Source organism: Sphaeramia orbicularis, chromosome 3, assembly GCF_902148855.1.
Source record: "Sphaeramia orbicularis chromosome 3, fSphaOr1.1, whole genome shotgun sequence".
NCBI lineage: Eukaryota > Metazoa > Chordata > Actinopteri > Kurtiformes > Apogonidae > Sphaeramia > Sphaeramia orbicularis.
In genome coordinates, this window is record NC_043959.1 from 19,667,119 (window position 1) to 19,691,513 (window position 24,395).

The 24,395-nt window shown below is 37.5% G+C and overlaps 1 protein-coding gene across 2 annotated transcripts in view; it reads left to right on the forward strand.

The window, feature by feature from the left end:
- Nucleotides 1-1,305: 1,305 nt before the first annotated feature.
- LOC115416779 (receptor for retinol uptake stra6-like) overlaps nt 1,306-24,395 on the forward strand; it is a 29,515-nt gene continuing 6,425 nt past the window's right edge. The window contains exons 1-12 of one of the 2 annotated variants that reach the window (XM_030130647.1): nt 1,306-1,577; nt 4,564-4,630; nt 15,155-15,240; nt 16,702-16,841; nt 18,016-18,182; nt 19,366-19,473; nt 20,683-20,750; nt 21,747-21,826; nt 21,904-21,965; nt 22,048-22,210; nt 23,845-23,920; nt 23,995-24,128. In XM_030130647.1, the coding sequence (XP_029986507.1) occupies nt 1,477-1,577; nt 4,564-4,630; nt 15,155-15,240; nt 16,702-16,841; nt 18,016-18,182; nt 19,366-19,473; nt 20,683-20,750; nt 21,747-21,826; nt 21,904-21,965; nt 22,048-22,210; nt 23,845-23,920; nt 23,995-24,128 (1,252 nt within the window). In that variant the 5' untranslated portion in view covers nt 1,306-1,476. The remainder of the gene's footprint in view (nt 1,578-4,563; nt 4,631-15,154; nt 15,241-16,701; nt 16,842-18,015; nt 18,183-19,365; nt 19,474-20,682; nt 20,751-21,746; nt 21,827-21,903; nt 21,966-22,047; nt 22,211-23,844; nt 23,921-23,994; nt 24,129-24,395) is intronic. The other variant, XM_030130658.1, reaches the window with a different exon arrangement.

The following is a 24,395-nucleotide window of genomic DNA, read 5'->3' on the forward strand; positions in this document are numbered from 1 at the left end:
TGTAATGTAAAAATTATGGCTTTAAATCATGAAAATGTGCATTTTTTTCTTTGAATGTTATGCCCAATACCCCTTAGGAGCTCAATCCCCAAAGTTCAGTGGACATTGGACTCCTTGGTTTCAAAGGTTTTCAGAAGTTGCCCCTTGGTGAAAAGTTATTATTATCATCATACATTTTAGTGAATTATGTCCAAAAACATAGTTTGGACCATTGACTGCCAAACTGTAATCAGTTCGTCCTTTAGTTCAAGTCACAGACTGAATAAAAGAAGTGAACAGGACGAATAGGAACTGGAAAAGGTGACAAATGAAATGGGAAAGCAATAAACTTCATTAAAAATGCTCTGATGGTCTTGTTAGTGGAACTCCATTAGAAAAAAATATTTTACCTCATAAACTGATTAAATTAAATCAAAAATTACATTAAGGAGTCATTTAAAGAGGGATCAGAACACTTATAGAGGCTAGAAATAAAATGAATAAGACCAGAAGGACTCCTTCAACACCTAACCTCACCATACCACAATACAGGGGTGTTAAACATATGACCTGTGGACCAAAAAACGGCCGCCAATGGGTCCAATCCGGCCCATGGGATGAATTTGTGAAATGCAAAAGTAGAAGTTAGAAATAATTAAGGATGCTAAAATCATTTTAGTTCACGTTCCACATACAGACCAATCTGATCTAAAGTGGGTCAGACCAGTGAAATAATAATATAATAACTTATAAATAATGACAAATACAATTTTTTCTTTTTGTTTCAGTGCAAAAAAAAAAAAGTTTAATTACATGAAAATGTTTACATTTACAAACTATCCTTTCACAAAAAATGTGAATAACCTGAACAAATATGAACCTGAAATATCTTAAGAAAATAAGTGTAATTTTACCAATATTCTGCCTATTACAAAATATTTTATGTATTTGTAGATCCACTGTCAGTTGTAATACACGTGTAAATGATAAACTGAGACATAACACTGATAAAATTGCACTTTTCTTAAGAAATTTCAGGTTGTTCATGTTATTCATATTTTTAGTTTGTTAATGTAAACATTTCATTGTGTAATTTGACTTTTTTCACTGTAAAACATACTGAAACGTTTGGAGCTGTCATTTATCGGTTATTGTGTTATTATTTCACTGGTTCGGTCCAGTGGAGATCATATTGGTCTGAATGTGGAACCTGTCGTTTGCTATCCCGACCATCAAACATCATCGCTCTAGTTCTTCGTTCTGCTCCTCGTTCAGTTCGCCTCCTGTTTATTGGAACGCTGAACCTCCCTCTCTCTGTTAATCTGCCTCTTAGTCCACCTGGAATGTGCTGAGGCTCAGGGAGAGACCGGATCAGACCAAAGCTGGACGCAGACCGGACCAGGACCAGAACCAGGACCAGGACCAGGACCCGGAGCCACGTTGGAGACCTGAGCATCCCGGTTCCTATTGGTTTAATAATCGGATTCATCAGCTGCAATGAATCAGACCAAGACAGAGTTTGAGCCTTTTGAGTATTCCTACTATGATTATCCAGACTTTTACTCAAACAACGCAGAGCCAACCAAACCGCCCAAAGAGTGAGTAGAGGAGCATCTGAGAGGGGTTTTCAGGTTAAAACACATGTCCACGGGTCAGATTTTAACATGAACAACAGTTATAGACCCACTGGTGCATTCTGAATGGAGTTTTGTTCCTGTTCTGATTATTTTCATACACAAAATCTGTAAACTTGTGAAGATTTATCATCTCAGTTTAAATATAATCTATCAAGTTAATAATGTTCTCTGATCAAATCTTATTATTTTGTTCTAAAATACTATGTAATTTTACTATGTACAATTACAATTACAATTTTTCAGATTTGGACATTTACTCAGGTTTATGACTGGACATATATTTCTTTTCTGTCCCACAACTGTTGTTTGTTTTATTCAATATTAAACTGGTTAACACTGGCCTGTATAAATACTGGGATGGATATAATCAGTGTTCAGTTATTTGTCCCCTACTTCTATTATTATCAACAAATCCTATGAAGAGAATAAGATCAGCACTGAATTCATCCTACAAACAATGAAAGTCATTTAGATAAAGCTTCAACAAACTGAAACACACTTTTAGATTTGTATAAAATTTAAAGAAAAGAGCAAAAAAGGCCAAGAAAAAGTGATTTGGTGCAAAAATACAACCGCCAGGAACATATAGTCCCTGTATTTCCAGTAGCGACTCCATCGCCAATTTATCAGTTCATGTTGCAAAAGATGTGCTTGGTTAAAACCCCAGTGCATCCTGGGAAGCTAATAATGTAACAGCAAACAATTGTTCTCTATTTCATCCATGTTATTCATCCTTGAAAAGCACCTGATTTCTTTGTGCACATCCTATCTTCTATGTTTTTGACCCAGCTAAGCTCCTACTACTAATTTTTTTCTTATATAAAGTTTATTTTACTGATAATTCTCCCCTGCACCGTCAGCTGTAGCTCACTGCTCTTATTGGGCTAATTGCTAATGCTAGCACCAATGCTAATGCTAGGTTCCATGTGTACTAGGATAAAATGAAGAAAATTTCCCTAATAAAGTAAGCAGGGAGCACAGGTACAATCAGATACTATTTATAATACTAGAAAGTACTGGAGAGTACTGCTAGTACTATTTTTTTTTCTTGTATAAAGTTTATTTTACTGGTGATTCTCTCCGAGTGCTGTCAGTTATAGCTCACTGCTCTTATTGTGCTGAATGATTATGCTAACGCTAATGGTAATGCTAGGTTCCGTGTATATTAGGATAAAATGAAGAAAATTTCCCTAAAGTAAGCAGGGAGCACAGGTACAATCAGATACTATTTATAATAATAGAAAGTACTAGAAAGTACTGCTAGTTCTAATTTTTTTTTCTTGTATAGAGTTTATTTTACTGGTGATTCTCTCCGAGTGCTGTTAGTTATAGCTCACTGCTCTTATTGTGCTAAATGATAATGCTAACACTAATGGTAATGCTAGGTTCTGTGTATATTGGGATAAAATGAAGAAAATTTCCCTAATAAAGTAAGCAGGAACCACAGGTACAATCAGATACTATTTATAATAATAGAAAGTACTAGAAAGTACTGCGAGTACTACTTTGTACTTCCAAATAAGCCAAAGTAATACTCATAATGATACAGTTCACAGACTGATTGAATCACAACCATCACTGTGGTCAGTCTTATTTTGATAAATCCAACACAAATTTTAACTCTAAACCACTTTTTTGGTCTGAAAATGTCTCACTTTTATTTCAGAAATTCTAAATTCTAAATTATATTAAATTTAAAATTCTAAATTTAAATTCTAAATTTAAATTTCTAAATTTTAAATTAATTCTAATTATAATTATATTAAGTTCCTCCATTATTGCCATGTTGTTAGTTTACACTGTGTTGCTATGACGACCAGGAGGCGAGGTACTTCTATAACTACAATGGAAATCCAGCGAACAGGAAGCCAAACCATTCCAAACTGTACCAAATGAAGGAGATGCTATCAGTAGAAAAGTGACCTTAAATCTGGTCTAGATTATGTTTAAGTGTAGTTTCTAATTTTTTAATCCATTATTGTATTTGTGAAAATGTCAAAAAAAAAAGGAGTCATTGCTTTGTTTTAGAGTTAAAGTTAGACCTTAGACCATGTCCAGATCATAAAACCCTTCACTTATCCTATACTTAAACACTTTACTATAATTATGGACTACATTATGCTTTAAAGATAAGATTATTGAATTAAAAGACTGTTTCTGATTTATAAATGCTTTATTATCAGTGTAAAACACAAAAAAGGTGATTTCCTTTTTTCATCTCAGTTGTTTCTTCTTTTAGAAACAGAAGGAAACACTAATGTATAAATAGTTTGGGTCAAAGTCTTTATTATCATATTATATTGGACCCAGAGCATCTCCAGACCAGTACTGCCACCTACTGTTGATTTATTGCAGTTTTTCAGGCCTGTTGCTGGAAATCTTGGTGTAGTGTTTTATATTAATCTAAACTCCTACAGTTATATTTTTATATGTCCATAATAGACTCATTTTAACCTTTAGAAATGTATGAATAATTATACACCCTTTGGTTATTACAACAGCCTTTATGCTCATTTGCAAACAATAGAGAATTTTTAAAACAGGAATAAGAAATATGAACATATAGTGGATTTAGCTTCACTACTGACTACTGACTCCTCATTTGTTTTGGGATCGATTTTAAGACTTTATTTGTTACTTCTAAAGCTGTTTCTGGCTACTTTGCTTCAATTTTGCAAGAAACTAATGTTCTCTTCTGATTCCTTAAGAAGAAACATGTGACCCACTGTTGCAACGAAGCTGAAATACAAGTGTTTTTCAACGGCTCAGTCCAACAGGATAAATTATTTTATAGAAACACAAATAATACTGTTTGGAAGATGAATTCAATGTTGGAAATGAATGTAATGATGATTTAAATTTTACCTCCGAATCTGCACAGAAAGACAAGAAGTGTTCCATTTCCACTGCATTAATGAAATGTTTTTTGGGTTTTTTTTCATCACAGAATTATTTTACCATGTGACCCCATAGCAGACGACAAACTCTTCCACATATGCATCCTGTCCATTTCTGTAAGTATAATATTTCATCACTGCACATATTTTACTCCAACTGTAACATCAATCTGTCCTTAATTAATACTTTCCTTTGGAACTTTTAAAGTTTCAGCCAAAATATATGGTCCATGTGATCAGTAAAAGACAAAAAAATTGTGGTTAATGTTGAAAATACACTTAAAATTTTCAGTGCTCGAAGCAGAAAGTAACAAATCCAACCTATATTTACAGTCATTGCACAAATTAGTCAATCAATTTGCATCAATATATTTTAATCACTGGAACAAAATTAGACCAGGGACAAATTAATAGTAAAGACTTGAAGGAAATGATGCGCTCAACTGTGTATCCGAGACACAATTCAAACATGTAAGGCTGCATGTGGTGGAATAATTATGGAAAATGCTTTAATAAAAGTAATAGTGTGATGCTGTTAAAGCTGCTGAAGGATGGAATATTTTTACATAGACCATCATCTCAGCTTCATGCAAAAATATCACAAAATATCAGAGGTCACAGTTTTTGAACAAACTATACTTTATTTATATTTAAAAAAAAAAACTATTTAATATAGGCTCATAACAGTCAGAAAATGTATGTTTACATGCTGTTTGCTGAGTATAAACGTGCTGGAAGGTGACTGTGGTAAATAACCATAAATCATGCATGCAGCCTGTTTCAGTTATAATTACAATCATAATTACACACAACAATATTTTTGCACACTTATCTTCGTTTTTTATAGTTGTCATATTGATAATATTTGTATCATACATATTGTTCAAACTGCTGTTCTGTGTTTAATAGTGTTTAATATATATATATATATATATATATATATATATATATATATATATATATATATATATATATATATATATATATATATATATATATATACACACACACACACACATATATGTGTGTGTGTGTGTGTGTGTGTGTGTGTATTTTTCCTGCTATTTTAATTATACTTGTATGGAGTAAATGTAACACACAATAATTTCCCCTGGGATTAATAAAGTATTCTGATTCTGATTAACCCATAAAGACCCAGCACTACTTTTATGCCACTTCCCAAATGAAATTTTCTCCACATCTAACCTTTCTTAAGTGATTTATCACCATTTATTTATAATAGTATCGTCTGTATTTTGTGTTTTGTGAGTATAAATGAGGTATTTTCCTATATGTAATTCACTAATCATGTAGATCCTCATAAAAGCTCATTTATATCAAAAACAGAGACAACTGTAGAAAAAGTGACTTTTTCAGTCAAATATATCAATAACTGAACATAAACCCAGTGTGTCCATCCACTGTCATTGATGCAACTCCATGGGTCTTACTGGTGAATGTTGTTTATCATTTTTGCTCAAATTTTCTTCATTTTCTTCATTTTATTGATCACATTGGTTGTTTTTGTTCATTTTGTTGCTTATTTATCCAGTTTTACTTTATTTTAGCACAGTTTTTGCTTATTTTTTCACATTGTCTATTATTTTGTAGTATTTTTGTTTTCATTTCTGCTCATTTTATCCACTGTCATTGCTCCAACTCCATGGGTTTTACTGGTGAATCAATGTTTTTATTGATCACACTGCTTGTTTTTGTTGATTTTGTTGCTAATTTTATCCTTTTTTACTTTATTTTAGAACAGTTTTTGCTTATTTTTTTTCACATTATTTATTATTTTGTAGGTTTTTTGTTCATTTTATCCACTGTCGTTGATCAAACTCCACGGGTTTTACTGGTGAATAAATGTTTGAGTTTTTTTAATTCATTTTGTCCATTTTATCTATTATTTTTGCTTGTTTTTATTCATTTTCTTACCTGTTTTTTCCCCTTTTTTTTCTTCAGTTCAGTTCAGTCTGTAGCTTACTTTGCTCTTGTTTATCATTTTTGTTGAAATTTTCATTGTATTGATCACATTGGTTGCAGTTTTTGCAAATTTTTTCACATTATGTGTTATTTTGTGGTATTTTTTTTCTTCATTTTTGTTCATTTTATACACTGTCATTGATCCAACTCCATGGGTTTTATGTTGTAGAAGATGACGGTGTTCCCATGGTTACTACAGAGCCTCTGAACGTCCAAATAGGTCATATCTGATGAACATGAAAAGATGAATAACTGTAATTTACACCAATTATTTACATGTATTGGTAGGATTAATGGATCAACAGGTATTAAACAGTTTAGATCAGTAGATTGTTTTGGTCAGTGGTGGATGTTTGGGTCTTTATGGGTTAACAAGAAATAATAATCAGAATAATGCATCTGACACAGTTTCCAGGAATAAAAAAGTAAAATGTCGTATTATAAACATTAACAGGACTCATCTGAAATCCATATCCCAGACCTGAGTTCTTTGCCAATACACATCAGATTTAATGACGTTAACCGTCCAAACAGAAGCCGATTCTCTGCATCCCAGTGCAGAGCTGCTCATGCTTCTTGAGGACCGGGGCTGTTTCTGTTTTCAGGGTAATGAACTGTAACATCTGGGTCACTGCAGTTTTTACAGAGAAGACAAACTGTAACAAGACGCTGAGGCTGATTTCTGCGAAACAGGGGTTTGAACATTAGGTTCAGGCCGAGGTTTCCACATGTCCAAGTCCATTTATTACCCTGAATACATAAATGAACCAAAGAGTCACTTATTGTTACTGTTTGATTCTAGAAAAACTTCCATTTCTTTAAATAAATATAGAAACTGTACCAATGAATCAAACCTTGATCATTACATTATACAGACTCTGAGTAGGAATCTCCCATAAAAATAAGAACTACTCCTCTGTTCATTGTTCTTTTTGATTAGTCTCATGTTGTTTCAGTTTGTTTTGTTTCTGATCGTCTTAATTTGTCTTATTCAATATTTCCTGTAAGTTTATGTGTTTGTGAACCACTTTGAGCATTTATACCAGTGCTTTTCAACCTTGGGGTCAGGACCCCGTGTGGGGTCGTCTGGAATTCAAATGGGGTCGCCTGAAATTTCTATTAATTGGTAAAAATCTAAAAAAAAATATGAACTTACTACTAAAAAATATATGTTGAGTTGACAGAGACAATCCCAATCCATAAAAGACATGACAAGCTCAGCTTTTAATTGCATCCAACCATATTTTTTAGCAGAAAGACTGAAGAGCATCCACAGCATCGAGCCCGGCCTCATATCTTGGTTGATGGACTTTTTATCTGAGAGGTCGCAACGTGTGAGAGTAAACAGTGTTTTATCCAATGTTCTTTTATCTTCCACTGGGTCGCCACAGGGGTGCGTCCTCTCCCCTCTTTTATTTGTGGTGTACACCAATGAGTGCCAAACTCAGTACCCGGGGCAGTATGTCCTCAAGTTTGCAGACGACTCAGTGATTGTGTCTCTTCTTAGGGATGATGACCCTGATCATGGCCCTGTAGTGTCTGAATTCACGGACTGGTGTAACCTTTTTAAATGTGAATGCGTCTAAAACCAAAGAGATGATTGTAGATTTTAGGAAGAATCCTACAGTCTTCTCTCCTGTCATCATTAATGGACAGGCTGTTGAGGTGGTTCAGCAGTATAAATATCTCGGAATGGTGCTGGACCACAGGCTAACTTTTGAATCTCAGGTGGATGCTGTATGTAAAAAGGCTCATCAGAGGATGTATTTTTACCGTAAACTTCGCAGTTTCAAAGTGGATAACACTTTTATGAAAATGTTTTTTTCTTGTTTTATTGAGTCTGTGTTGACCTTTTCTCTTATCAGCTGGTATGGGCTGCTTACCCTTAAAAATAGGAACAGGTTGCAGGGCATCACTAAAGTGTGCAGCAGAATTGCTGGCACCACACTCACTGACCTGACTGCGTTGTACCAGAGGCGGACTCTGAAGAAGGCTCAGTCAGTCCTGGATGATCCCAGTCATCCCCTTTATGATGTGTTCAGGTTGCTTCCATCAGGTCGCAGATACAGTATTCCTAAATGTAGGACCAATAGGATGAGGAATTCTTTGGTTCCGGCAGCCATTGTTCTGCTGAATAATTCTTTATAATGTTGGTGCTTGTTATGTTCTGACGCACTTCTATTTTTCCCCCTTTGTCTTTTGTGGGTTTTTTTGTTATAATTCTTACTTGACACTTTGGGCAAAATATTATGTATTTAGTATGTTTCTTTAATAGATGGCCAATTGGTTTTCCCGCCGGCTGAGATTATAAATTGGACCAGTGCTGGGCTCTCGTTCTCTCTCGCCTCCTGTTCTCTCCACCTCCTCCAGCGATGCCGACGTCCGGAGCGCGCACGTTGAGGCGCGCATCCGCTCCATTGGTCCACGCAGGTTGCTCCACGCAGGTTGCTCCATGCCAGCGGGGTTTTTTGTTAGCTATTTGTTAGCTTATCCTTTTGTTTGACCAGGTGGATCCGGACGTCCTGTTTTCGTTTTTTCTTTCGTTAGGGCTTATTTTTGAAGTTTGCTTTGTTTGATAGGGTAGCGGTGCGCTGGCAGCTTCTACGGCCCTGTACAGGGTTGGCCTGTCCAGCGCACCGTCCTTATGTTTAGTTTGCCGGTCCACTCTGGTCGTTTCTTTTGTTACTTTGGGCACGGGGTTTAAAAGGGGTTATTAGATTCTGCTTCATTGGAACCTTGTTTGGTACAAACGAAGAGAATAGCAGAAGAACAAAAAAAAAAAACCTAACTGCAAATAAACAAAAGTTTATCTAATTATACTCCTTGACTCCCGGTGTCCTTTGTAAATATGTTTCACCCTTCGGGTTGTAACAGTGCTATTGTTTTTAATGGATTATTTATTGTACTTATTGTTGGTTTGTTGTCCATGTGAAACTGCTGGCTGTAGAACAAATTGCCCCTTGGGGATAATAAAGTTTACCTTGACCTTGAAACTGTGAGTCTGAAAGTGAAGCACTGTGGTACTGTTTATTTTTCAAATGTTCATTGTGGTCGGCTTCAGATCCTGCAGCTCTTTCATAATTCATAGTTTGAGTTATTGTTTGTTCAGTATTAATTGTCAGCCTTGCAAATCCAAGCTGGACTGACTGTACATATCCTGACCAAGGAAAATCAAATCCTCCCCTTGTGCAGTAATCTACACCTGGCTTTACTGTCTCTGTCCATTATAATATACATTATATAGACTAAATGTTAACTAAAATTAACATTTATTTGCAACATAGTATAGCAAACTATTACATGATCAAAAACAAATTGACTTCAGCCAAAAAAAATGTCGTAGTTTTGAATGTCTGGGGTCACCAGAAATTTATGACGTTAAAATGGGGTCAGGAGACAAAAAAGGTTGAAACCACTGATTTATAGACTGTGATAAATAAATGGGAGACCACATCAAACCAGGTCCAGATCAAAACCTGCTCTATTTAGACTAGTCTGACCTGGACTAGATCATTTCATAGAGGCTGAAGATGATGTAAAACAGGGATGTCAAACTCATTATAGCTCAGGTTCCACATTCAGCCCAATGTGATCTCAAGTAAAATAACTGGCATAATAACCTATGCATAATAAAGACATATCTTATCTCTTATCTCATAATAATCCTTTTTTTTTCTTTTTGTTTTAGAGTGAAAGTTAAATTATTTTATGAAAATGTGAATAACCTGAAAAACCATGTACACCCTGAAATATCTTTTTTAAAAAAAATAGTGCAGTTTCACACTGTGGGAATACATCTACTGATGCCTCTGGACACATCTTCAGTGATGTTCCTAGAATCACTGGGTGTTTCGGGTCTTTCAACATCATACACCCTCATCCAGGTGACCCAGCCAGGGCTGATCAGACCCCGGCTTGTGTCCAGATGGCAACTAGCTACCATGGCTCCATGGTTTTCCTCTCTTGAGCCACAGCCATCTTGAGGCTCTCTCTGCCGCTTCGGTGGCATTGCGGATGGCTCTCCTCCTACTCTCTCCCTCGATGCCCAGGTTACTGAAGGCTCTGGCCAAGGATTGAGCCGCAAAACCCCTGCATCCCACCTCCACTGGGAAGCACCTTGCCTTCCAACCAGCCTGTTGACAGTCACTGATCAGTCCTGTGTACTTCGAGAGCTTCCTCTCAAAGGCTTCTTCTATCCGATCTTCCCACGGGACTGTCAGCTCCAGCAGCACGGCTTGCTTGGTGGCCTCTGATAGTATGACGATGTCTGGGCGTAGGGTGGTGGCAGCTATATGTCTGGGGAACTTCAGCTGCCGCTCGAGGTCCACCAGCAGCTGCCAGTCTCTTGCGGTGGTCAGGATGCCAGCTGGTGGTCTTCTAGCCGGGATTGCCTGCTCCCCAGCTCTGACAAAGGTGATAGTTTTCTTGGAGGGACGGGACCGTTTTGCCCGCTCAATTTCAGTGCTGATGGCTTCAGCGATGGTTTTCAGGACTTGGTCATGCCTCCACCGGTACCGCCCTTCTCCAAGTGCCATAGAGCAGCAGCTGAGGATGTGTTCTAGGGTTCCTTTCTTAGAACACATAGGACAATCTGGTGACTCTGCCAGGCCCCATGAGTGCAAGTTCGATGGACTTGGAAGCACATCATAAACTGCCTGGATTAGGAATTTAATGCGGTGAGGCTCGGCTTTCCAGATTTCAGCCCAGGTCACTTTCCTCTCAACCACATTCTCCCATCTTGTCCACGCACCCTGCTGTTTCATCCCCACTGCCCTGCGTGTTCTTGACTCCTCCACTGTGGCTCTGACCTCCTCCTGTATGAGGTGCCTCCTCGCCTTTCCTCTGGTGTTTAACTCAGGAGTTGGAAAGGATCCCAGCCCTGCACGTCCCCGTGTGACCACTCCCACAAGGCCCCTATGATGCAACCTTGCCTCTGCCTCTAAGACGGCATTCTCTGCCCTCCACTTCCTACCAGTCCTCACGCATATTCCAGCGTTGGCCACCTTCGGATCGCTTGAGTCCCTGTATTGCATCACTTCTCTGGCTCTTGTCACCTTGAATTCCTCCTCCAAAGATTTGAAGGGCAGCTGCAGTTTGTTGTTGTGCCCATAAAGAGCAATGCTGCTCAGGCTCTTTGGTAGTCCTAGCCATCTCCGAAGGTGGCTGCTAACCTTCCTCTCTAGGGTCTCTACTGTGGAGATCGGGACGGCATAGACAAGGAGGGGCCACAAGATCCTGGGTAGAATGCCGTGCTGGTAGACCCAGGCTTTGAATTTTCCAGGTAGGCCGGACTTGTCCACAGACTTCAGCCAGCCATCCAGCTCAGAGCAGGTTGACTGGATGGATGCTCTGTCTTTCAGAGAGCTGTCAAATACCTTGCCCAAGGTCTTGATTGGCTTCTCAGTGATCGTTGGAATGGCTGTGCCTGCGATGTAAAACCTGAGCTTGTCCTCTACCTTTCCTTTCCTCAGCACCATGGATCTAGACTTGGCAGGTTTGAAATGCATCCGGGCCCACTCCACCTGCTTCTCAAGTCCCTTTAGAATCCACCTGCAGCCTGCAATGGATTCTGTGGTGACTGTAAGGTCGTCCATGAAAGCCCTGATGGGTGGCTGTCATTGTCCGGATTTCATTCGGGGCCCTCTGCACTCCGGCTCGGCAGCCTTGATGAGCATATTCATGGCCAAGGTGAAGAGAGTCACTGAGATAGTGCACCCTGTGATAATGCCTATCTCCACCTTGTGCCAGCTGGATTCCACTGCTCCTGAAGAGACCCTTATCCTGAAGTTGTTATAATAGTCAGTGATGATGTCTCTACACCTGCTGGGGACGTGGTGTTTCAACAGCGTGAGCTGGATTAGCTTGTGTGGAATGGAGCCAAAAGCATCTGCCAAGTCGAGCCATAGCACTGACAGGTTCCCGTTGTTTTCTCTAGCCTCCCGGATTAGCTGTGACACCACACCAGTATGCTCCACACAGCCCGGCATCCCTGAGATTCCACCCTTCTGGACTGATGTGTCGATGTAGGTGTTCTTTATTAGGTAGGTGCACAGCCGTTTGGAAATGGCACTGAAGAAGATCTTCGACTCAACGCAGAGCAAGGAGATGATACGGAACTGGTCTAACTGGGTGGAGTTTTCCTCCTTAGGAATCCACACCCCTTCCGCTGTGCGCCATTGGTCTGGGATCTTCCCTTTCCTCCAGAAGACTCGCAGAGTTTTCCAGAGGCGTAGCAGGAGTTTAGGGCAGTTCTTGTACACTTTGTATGAAGTGCCACTAGGTCCAGAAGCAGAGCTAGCCCTTGCTTTATGGACAATTTCTCTGACTTCCTTCAGCTGGAGCTCTGTCATATCAAACTGCACCTCCGGCTCAGGGGGATCAGTAATGGTGCTACTCTCTCCCAGCTCCTGATCTCTCTCGGGATCACTGTACTTCTGTGTGAGGTGTTGGTCTATCGCTTCTTGTGATGAGGTGAGTCTCCCATTGCGTTTCTGTCCCAGCAGGTCTTTAATGAACTTGAAAGGGTTGGCAATAAAGGCAGCTCGTCTTCGTGCCCTCTCGCGGCATCGCCTCCAGTGCCATTCTGCCCGGCGGAGAACAATAATCTTCTTCCGTAGGATGTGCATCAACTGGGCCAAGCCGATGCGCTCCTCTTCCCCTACCACCTTATACTGAGACTTCAGGGCTTTCATCTCCTTTCTGATGTTGTGAATCTTTGTAGCTCTCTGGTTCTTTGAGTAAGATGTTCCGGGGCGTTTCTTCTCCTCCTCACCAAACCGTTCAGCTGCGACGTTGACAATGGTTGTTGTCATGGCCTGGAGTTTCTGACTGGCTTCCCCTTTCCCCATTGCCTCCAGTATCTGGTCGACATCGCTGTCAGACTGGTTCCACAGTGACTTCATGTTAGCTGCAGGCCATTTGATCCGCCTCCGGTTCGACTTAATGTTCAGGGGATTAGTCGACAACACTTGGAGGTTCCGGGCACTGTGGGGTGACTCTGGGCCTGGCCCCTCCTGCGTCTCACCAGGCTGAACGCCTGTGCGATGTGTCGCTCCTGCTCCCTCCGAACACTTCATCTTCGCTTGGTGGATCTTCAAGCCGCGGATGTTTTTGCAGACTTTCCCACACATACACTGGTTGCTCTTAGTCATATGTCCGTTATCCGGGTCTGTAACCACTGTGTCCGTCCTACTGGGGTGCTCTCCCCCCCCCCCTCGGGCACCCCTGGGGGTATCTTTCCAATGAGGTCATTGTAGCTTGGTAGCCACAATATTATGCTGTAGCTTATTATTAACAGTTTACAGATCACAGTGGACCTGCAAATGTACAAAACATTTGTAACAGGCAGAATATTGTTGAAATGGCACTTATTTTTCTTTAGACATTTAAGGTTTTTTATATTTTGTCATGTTAGTCACATTTTATTTGTGACAGGATTTGTAAATGTACATATTTTCCTAATGTAATTTTACTTTTACGTATTAGACCAAGGAGAAAATTTGAAGTTGTCATTATTTATACGTTATTATGTTAGAATTCTACTTGACATCACACTGAGTTGTATGTGGCCCCTCAACACCCTTCACTGTTAACATTTTCAGTGTAATTTTTGCACTTCTTAACCCATAAAGACCCAAACATCCACCTGTGATCAAAATCATCTATTGTCAACTAAGATAAGACTTTATTGATCCCACCATGGGGAAATTTCACAGTTGACAGCAGCAAAATACAACACACAAGTGCAAAGAAAAAGACAGGTAGTAAAAAAAACAAAACAAAAAAAAAAACAAGTGAGAAATGAAATATGAAAGAAAATGAGAAATTTGGTTTTTAAAAAAGTATTTATATAATTAGAGAATCAGAGTCAAACATTTTAAAAATTTAACTAAAATGTTTAATAACTGTTGGTCCACTAATCCCATCAATACATGTAAATAATAAGTGTAAAATGCAGTTTTCAGATATGACCCATTTGGACGTTCAGAGGCTCCGTAGTTACCATGGTAACACCATCATCTTCTAGAACGTTGATTCACCAGTAAAACCCATGGAGTTGGATCAGTGACAGTGGATGGACACACTGGGTTTATGTTCAGTTAATGAGAGATTTGCTAAAAAAAAAAAAAAAAAAAAAAAAAGTCACTTTTCGTCAATTTTCTCTGATTTTGATATAATAACCCTAAAATGTAATCTGAGCTTTTATGATCAGATATAGGAAAATACTTGATTTTCACTGAAAAAAAAAAGCTAAATATAGGGGATAATGTTGTAATATAAGGTGATAAGTTACTTAAGAAAGGTTAAATAGAGAGACAAATGCTTACTATGGGTTAAATTCATCCCAAGGGCCGGATTGGACCATTTGGCGAGCCAGTTTTGGCCCGCGAGCCTCATGTTTGACACCCCTGACCTAAAATGTCATTTGGGATTTAGGAAACCACCTTTTACAGACATTCTTTCACCCCAGAGCCCTGAGAGCCTGTTTCTGATTTGTCAAACCTTTATTATAACTGTAAAAACACACAAAAAACAAGTTGTGTAATGGATTAAAAATGCATCACTGAATTTCATTGTTTCCTCTTCAAGAAACAGAAGTTTAGTTTTTAACTCTGCAGCCTCCTATAAATACACCTGACCTGGTTTGTGTTCCTGCAGCTGGTCGTGATGCTAATCCTGGCAGCTCTCAGCAGGAAAAACAAACTCTGTCAAGGTTTCACCAGAGGATCCTCCAGCATCTTCAGGTGAGTTCAGGGAAAAGTCGTACATGACAGTTCAGCGGCACTGTGGTCACAGATGGAAAAACATGGAGTAACACCATGTACGAACCAAAATAACCATGTAATTCAGGGGCCTCACACTCACTTTAGTTCCACATACAGCCCAATGTGATCTGAAGTGGGTCAGACTGGTAAAATAAAATAGAATAATAACCTATAAATCATGTAAATTCCAAACATTTCTCTATGTTTTAGGGTGAAAGAAGTAAAATTACAAAATGAAAATGTTTACATCTACACACTATCCTTGGAAAAAAAATGTGAATAACATGAACAACCTGAAATTTCTTAAGAAAAATAAGTGCAATGTTAACAATATTCTGCCTCAATTTATCATTTACACATGTACATTATAACTGAAAGATCACAGTGGATCTGCAAATACACACATTTAGTAATTTTGAGGCACATGAGCACAATTAACAAAAACACAATAAATTTAAACAAAATAAAGAATAACAAGAACAAAACTTTACAAAAATAAACAGAAATTTGAGGAACATGAACACAACTAACAAAAGACAACAAATATAAACAAAATAAAGAATAACAAGAACAAAACATGCACAAAAAATGAATAAAAACTTGGGAAACATTAATAAAATATGCTAAAATTGCACTTACTTCTCTCAAGACATTTCAGGTTGTTCATATTTGTTCAGGTTTTTCACTTTTTTTTTTGTGAAAGGATAGTTTGTAAATGTAAACATTGTCCTGTAAAAGTAAAATATAGAGAAAAATTTGTATTTATCATTATTTATATGTTATTATGATTTTAGAAGTCTGATCCACTTTAGATCATATTGGTCTGTATGTTCTGAATTTAAATGACTTTTACGTCTTTGATTGTTAATATTTTCAGTGTAATTTTTTGCCTTTTATAAATTCATCCTGTGGGCCAGATGGGACTCTTTGGTGGGCTGGTTTTGGCCCACGGGCCCTATGTTTGACATCCCTGCTTTAAATAATCCTATTATAGTCAATAAAAGGTTAAAAGTAGTCATTAAACCTTGATCTCACCTTTACCCTCCTAAGACCCAGCTATGGGTTTTCTGTCCACATTTGTGGACAAGACTTTCACAACTTTATACAAAACAAAAAAGAAAGAAAAGAAAACTGTCCACCGAAAAGGACATTCCATAAAAATTCTAAAAACTGCATCTGAAAAAACTGTTGCATCATGATGTTTCCAATATAGACACTTATTTAATAAAAAACAAAAACAACTGGTACTTTGCTGACACTTCCTGGGTCTTAGGAGGTTATTTACGTCCAAATATTCCCTTTTTTTTCCGAGATAATTTGAGCAGATGTTAAACTTAACGCTGTGACTTGTTAATATGAGACTAAATGAGGACAATGAGTGAAATGAAAGTATCTCACTGGGTCGTATGTTTGTCTCCTGTTGTGTCAATGATCCCACAGTCCAGCCAACTTCCTGGATCAGACTCAGGCGAAAGGCCTGGCCATGGCTGTGTTCGGACTGGTTTTCAGTAAACTGGCCGTACTGGTGATCGCCGCAGAGCCTCTGCCGTTCTCCAAAGACACTCCAGCAGAAAGAAAAGGTACAGATATTACAGACAGTCATTCAACTGCAGCTTAGATGACATCATCAGTCAGCTGATTTAACCCATAAAGTCCCAAACATCAACTGGTGACCAAAAGCATCTACTGATCTAAACTGTTTAATAACTTCTGATCCACTAAACCACATCAAGCCATTTAAATAATTGGTGTAAAATACAGTTATTCATCTGTTCATGGTCATCTGATATGACCCATTTGGACGTTCAGATGCTTCGTAGTTACCATGGAAACACCGTCATCTTCTACAACATTGATTGTATGTATTGTAGCAGATTTTTTTGCTTAAATTAAGCAAAAAAATCTGTCAATGGCCAAAAGTGAAAATACACTTGGTAAGATTTGGATTTTTGCAGTGTAGAAGTGATTTGATGCAAAACTTTGACACCCATCAATCAAACTCTTCCCTTGATGGACTGAACAACATGATTCAATATCTAGAATTGTGTCCAGGTCACGTCTAACAGAATCTGATCAACTGTCAGTCATGCGTTAAACCCTCCTACCTGTCTGAAAACATATGGGATCAGACAAAAACCTGCATCATATGGTTGATTTTCTAAGAGTAGAAGTTTGTTTGTTTGTTTGTTTGTTCATATCCCAATTAGCTTTTCCACCACTGCAGCAGCTATTCTTTTTACAGTACAATTTAAATTTAATATATTACGATATCATGGAAGTACAATGGGGTGTTCAATCAAGAAATACAAGTTCCGTATGTCCTCACACAATAGATAAGATAAGATAAGATAAAAAAAGAGAAGTTAAGATAAAGAGAAGATAAAATAAGATAAGACAAAATAAGATAAGATAAGATAGGATAGGATAAGATAAGATAAGATAAGATAAGATAAGATAAGATAATGTTTCTTCAGTTTTCTCTTTGATATAATAACCTCTGAATTTACTCTGATCTTTAATGAACATCAACATGATCAGTAAATTAAATACAGGAAAATACATGATTTTCACTGAACAAAATGCAAAATACAGAAGACAATATTACAATAAATGGTGATAAATAATTTAAGGGAAGTTAAATATGGAGAAAAATTCATTTGGGAACTGCCCCAAAAGGAGCCTTTATGGGTCTTCATGGGTTAATCCAGACACATGTATTGGAGTTGACTTGTCCTGTTTTGTGTCTGTTTTCAGAGTACATGAAGATCGTGGCCATCTTCTACTATCCGGTCCTCTACTATCCTCTGTTGGTTTGTGGAACTCTGCAGCTCAAAGCCGGTTACGTCTTCGGGACGCTGCTGTCCTTCAGTCACTTTGGAGTCCTGCTGTGGCAGAAGTTTGACTGTCCAAAGACTCCAGAGGTGAGACATGGACCAGGTTGGACTGTCCTCTGTAGGAAACCATATGTAGGTTCCAATGGACTGAACCAGCGATGGCAAACATAAGGCCTGTGGCCCAAACTGACCCACCAAAGGGTCCAGTCCAGCCCGTGGGATGAGTGCAAAAATTACACTGAACATATTAACAGTCAATGGTGTTGAACAATTAAAGTAATATAATAACGTAATAACCTATAAATAATATCTACAAATTGTCTTCTCGGTTTAACGTGGGGGAAAAAATTACATTCTGCCTTTAAATAATGACAGTTCCAAATTTTTCTTTGTTTTAGTGCAAAAAATAACATTAAATTATGATCATATTTACATTTATAAACTATCCTTTAACAATTAAATGTGAATAATCTGAACAAACATGAACAACCTGAAATGTCTAAAGAAAATTAAGTGTAATTTTAACAATATTCTGCCTGTTACTAAATGTTTTGTACCTTTGTAGACCTGATCTGTAATACACATGTAAATGATAAGTTAAGGCAGAATATTGTTAAACTTACACTTATTTTTATAACAAATGTAAGTTTTTGGAGTTGTTTTTTTTTAGGTAATTCACATCTTTTTTGTTTGGATAGTTTGTAAATGTACATATTTTCATGATTTACTGTCATTTTTTTTGGTGGTAAAAACGATGAGAAAAATTTGGAGCTATTATTGTATGTATATTTTTTTGTTGTATTGATAATTTCTTTCTTTCTACTTTTTTATTTTAACTGAATGGAGCAACTGTAACACACAACAGTTTCCCCCGGGATTAATAAACTATTCTGATTCTGAAATGCTCTTCTCCACATTCAGATATAATTGTGTCGGAATATAAAAAGTCAGTTATTTCCTTCCATAAAAACTCAGTGAAGTTGAATTTAACATTTAATTATACTTTTCTTTCTTCTTTTGTTCAGACAGGGTATAGTTTTTAGATGTTACCTGCTTGACAGTTTCAACTACTTGCTTGTAAAATTACATTAACAGAAGACATAATGAACGTCATTAGCCTGAATTTAACATTTGTTATGGTCAAGGATTCAATATCATTGTTAAAGAAATGAATGAACTGATGCTCTGACAGTCTGTCCATAACATTTGCTGACATTAACCAAATGTTTGATGCTTCCTGTGCTGATTGGTCTGTTTCATCTCTTCTCAGATTTATAAATTCTACTCGCTGCTCGCCGCTCTGCCTCAGTTGGCCTGTCTGGCTTATCTGTGCGTCCAGTTTCCTCTACTGTTCATCAAAGGTCCGAAAACAGACGAGGTGAGAACCATCAGTGATGTTTGAATCAGCGTCCGGTCTGTCTTATTCTGACGGAGCTGAAGTAGGAAAACGTGAATTTGAGCTCTGGAAAACGCCACATAAGCAGCTCTGAGGTTTAACGCAACGTCTTTGAACGGATTAGGACGAAGCGGTAGGTTTTTCTTCAGGTTATAATAGAGGTTTTGTTGCAACAGCAGGTTTAATCTGCATGAACTTTCAACCAATGAGCAGAGGAACAGGAAACCAATCAGGAAAACATGAACATCAGTGTCAGACCTTTTATGTGTCATTTTTTAACAACATTATTGGACATTCGCGGTTGGTTTTTACCTTAAAACCAAACTTTAGGAGAGTTAGATCCTGACAACTTCAATAAAGTATGAGTTTCCATAAAAATCAAACATAAGACACTAAATTTACATAAAAATGTGGCTGAAATCGTTTTAACCTGTTCCTATTTACCAACTTCTAAAGCTTAGAACCACAGAAGAAGAACCACAGTATAGTATGTGGATAAAATGCAGCCTGAACTACACTGGGTTAAATGGAATAGACCAGTCATGTGACCAGTCATGTGACACCAAACAACTCGTTAGTCTCATTCGCTTTGATCGCTATCCAGGTGATTCTTTCATTAATTATGTTTTGGTGTTTAGAAATACTGTAAAATAAACTTAGTCATTATATTGCAGAGAATCTAATCTTTTGAACAAATTAGAAAATGAATATATTGACAGAAGCAGTAAAACAAAATGGTGACTGGATCCAGTGGGAATGAAGGGGTCAAAGGTTAAATGGTTGTACCAAATATAATACAGTGTTTAAATGTTCATAAATTTTATTTTTGTTTACTATTTTTCACTTTGGTTTTTGATTTTAGTTTAATTTAACTTATTTTGCAATATATTGTTGTTTAGGAATTTGTTTGTTTTTTTCTATAGATTGACATTTTCTGGTGTTATGAGTAAAGCCTTGGTTTATAGAAGATGAATGAGATCAGATGAAACCATCTATGAAATTAAAAAACAGGATTTGTCTCATGTTGTTTATTTTATTCCTGTTCATCATGAACCTTCAACACTGGAGGAAAAAAAAACAATTCCAGCAGATTGTCCCTCCCATTGTGTTGGTTCATTATGTCCTTTTTTGGGCTGTTTCTCATAAAGTAAATGATCATTTCTGTGTAAAGTCTGGATTTGTTACTTTCAGGACTTGGACAGCAGCTACTACACCGACTATGTCAAGTCACTGCTGAAGAAAAGGCCGTCAGCTGTGAGGTGAATAAGAATCAGACCACAGACACCATTAGTATTATTAGTAGTAGCAGCAGTAGTAGTAGTATTAATATATTTCAGAGGATACTTGACAAAAATTAGAAAAGTACAAACTTTTTATCTTTCACTAAAATCCATATCAGTAAATATTAATTGTTATTAATTTTGTTTCTTTTTAAACTAATATCTGTGGATTTTAATGAGTCTTTACCTTTTTAAAATTATTTACTTTAAGTGCAATAATAAGATTTACATAGCCCAATTTGATTGCAATTTGCTAAATGTTTTATGGTATCCTGTGGGCATCAATACCTATAATCGTTTGCTTCATTGCATAAGTGCCTATAATTGTCATATTTTTGGCCAAATTACAATATTTGCATGAAATGAAGCAGCAGTGTTAGGAGAGTAAAGTCATGCAGATTTCACAGTTTGGCCAAAAATATGACTTTGGATATTTTGCTATGAGGCTAACGATATGTTAGCAAAATACTATAAAGCTGCAACGTGATAATTGCGTACATATACACGCTATACACATCACTCTTAATTGGTGTGATATCTGTACACATTATAAGCTTTCCGCATGTATGTTCATGCTGCGTCAAATACCACACGATTAGTGGTTACGAATATGTAAACCTGAGATTTTGGCGTAAATTGACACGTGATCAAATGGCGCTGAATAACATGTGAAAGGATGAAAGTGCGTTCGTATAGCACGGCAAATACCATAAGAACTGGTGTGACATACAACGTAATTTCATGAGATCAGTCTGGAAGTTAGTTGTTGAAAACTGAAAATTTTTATTGTTATTTTTATCAGTGAAATTAACTTGAAGTGAATAAATAAATCACAGGTTTGAATTCGTTCTGCAGGTTGTAGTCTTTCTGTAAACACCTGATCCTGTTTTTATAATCTGAATAAAATGCTGTTTGTGTGAACGTGCAGCTGAACGTGACCTAACAGGATTTACTGTCATTGTTTGGATGTTTCAGCTCTTCAGCTTCAGACAAACTGACGCTGATGAAGCGGATACAGGACGTGCTCAAAGGTTACATTTACCTTCCGGAAAAAGGTTTGTGACCTTTAATCTGATGTTGGAACTCTAACTGGACTGTTTCCACTCATTTATTTTATACCTGTTTCTTTCAGTGTTTCGTTTTCCTCTGAAGCTGGCCGTTTCTGCATTTGTTGCCTTTATGACCATTTACCATGTAAGTCCTCCCTGACCTTTGACCTTTACATGATTGCCTGACGTTGCTGCTGTGAGCGTACTGACTGTGTTCGACCTGTCAGACGGCGCTGCTGTTGGTCGTCCTCGTCGTCCCCATCCTTCACATCGTCCGAGCCGGTATCGATGAGAACATCGCCTTCCTGCTGCTGGGCTTCGGCATCGTCCTATCAGACGACAGGATGGAGGTCGTCAGGATCGTGACCTTCTACACGTGGCTGCTGGAAGGTAAACGGATGCACAGGAAAGATCAGCGTTTACATGTTTATATGGAGCATCCACTATGTGAAGCATTTACCACTTCATGTGATATTTCTATTTTTTTTCACAAGACATTCGTGAACTAAAGCACAGGTGTCAAACATACGGCCCGTGGGCCAAAACCGGCCCGCCACAGGGTCCAATCAGGCCCCATGGGATGAATCTGTGAAATGCAGAAATTACACTGAACATATTAACATTCAAAAGTGTCAGAATCATTTTAGTCCAGGTTCCACATTCAGACCAGTAAAATAATAACATTTTAAATAATGACAATAATGTAAATAATGACAGCTGCAGATTTTTCTCTGTTTTGTTCATTCATCTTCTGAACCCCTTTATCCTTGAGAGGGTCATGGGGGTGCTGGAGCCTATCCCAGCTACCTGTGGGCGAAGGCGGGGGGGTCAGTGTATCTTTTTTGGTCATTGGATTTTCTTTTCAGAAACAAAAGAAAAACTTGTGGTTAATTGATTTTTGTTTAAAAATAGAAGAATTAAAATTGAATTTCAAGCCGTTTTTCTTTTTCAGAGTCAAAACAGATAACTTAATAAAAAAAAAAAAAAAAAAAAAAAAAAACTGATTGATTTTTGTTTTCTCTTTCTAATAACAAAAAGAAAGTTACTACCTGACAGAAATGGAAAAACAGACCAAAAACGCATTTTTTTTTTCATTTTCTGAGATCAGATGTTGACATTTTCAAGGAAAGTGAGCTAATGCCTCAGTCACAAAGATTCTTATGAACAATGGGCTTGTACAAATCTTCCAGTTCATATGAAATCTGGAGTTCATAGACATTCATGGAGGGAGCATGTCTATGAAGTCCAGATTTCACACAAACTTATCGTTCATAAGAATCTTTGTGACCTTGGCATTAGTGCTCTTTCATTGAAAATGACAACATCCGGTCTCAGAAAATGAAAAAAAAGGCATTTTTGGTCCGTTTTCTCATTTCTGTCAGATACTAACTTTCTTTTTTGTTATTAGAAAGACAAAACAAAAATCAATCAGTTTTTTTTAAATTTTGGTTTATCTGTTTTGACACTGAAAAAGAAAAACGCCTCAAAATTCAATTTTAATTCTTCTATTTTAAAAAGAAAATCAATTAACCACTAGCTTTTGTTTTGTTTCTGAAAAGAAACTTCACAAATTTCACACTGAAAGATCTTACACATATCAAAATAAATTCTGACCAAGCCTGCACAAAATGCAAAAATGTTATCCATACAAAATATACTCTGTCCCTTTCATGGCAGCATTCTTGAAGCTGTCCATTTCTCCCATATTATAAATTACATTGTATATCATAATACATTTTCCATAATCATATACTTAACATTATATACATCGTGTAATAGCACATTATATCTTAACACGCTATACAATGATATAGCAACATTATAAAATAGCTAAGTTCTCTTAAATTCTTTTTTACTGTGGAGTTTCCATATCGCCCCATCTTTTTCTCATTCAGATTTATTCCATTTTTGAGGTTATTCATGAGTTACTGGGTAAAGTTTCCAGTTGCATCAGTTCCAAATGGATCCAAACCTGGTCAATAACAGACTGACGTGTGTGTGTGTGTGTGTGTGTTGTCTTCCAGTGTGTTACCTGTGTGCGATGACTCTGTCCTGTCTGGTCAGTCTGGTCATGCTCATGAGGTCCATGGTTCTCCACAGGTGAGTGATGTTTACAGGTTCCTTGTCCTCGTGTCAGTTCATTACCCAGAATTCACCGGTTTCGTCCGTTTCAGATCGAACCTGAAGGGTCTCTACAAAGGAGACGTCTACAACATCTACAACAGCCAGAAGACCATCCAGCCGTCCAGACCGGGAGTGGTCTGTTGGATGGGGCTGATGGGATACCAGGCCGCCATCGTCAGCCTCGGTAGGTCTCAGACGTCGCCATGACAACGTGATCAGAGACAAGTGATTGTTATGATGATTTGACTGAGATCTGATGGGCTTTCATCAAACCCTGATTGGCTTCTTCATCCTGTTGTTACATCTGTTCTACTGGAATAGAATAGAATAGAATAGAATAGAATAGAATAGAATAGAATAGAATAGAATAGAATAGAATAGAATAGAATAGAATTCAGACTCAAACTTCAGAAAATAAGAATATAGCAAATATAAAATGACAAAAACAAAA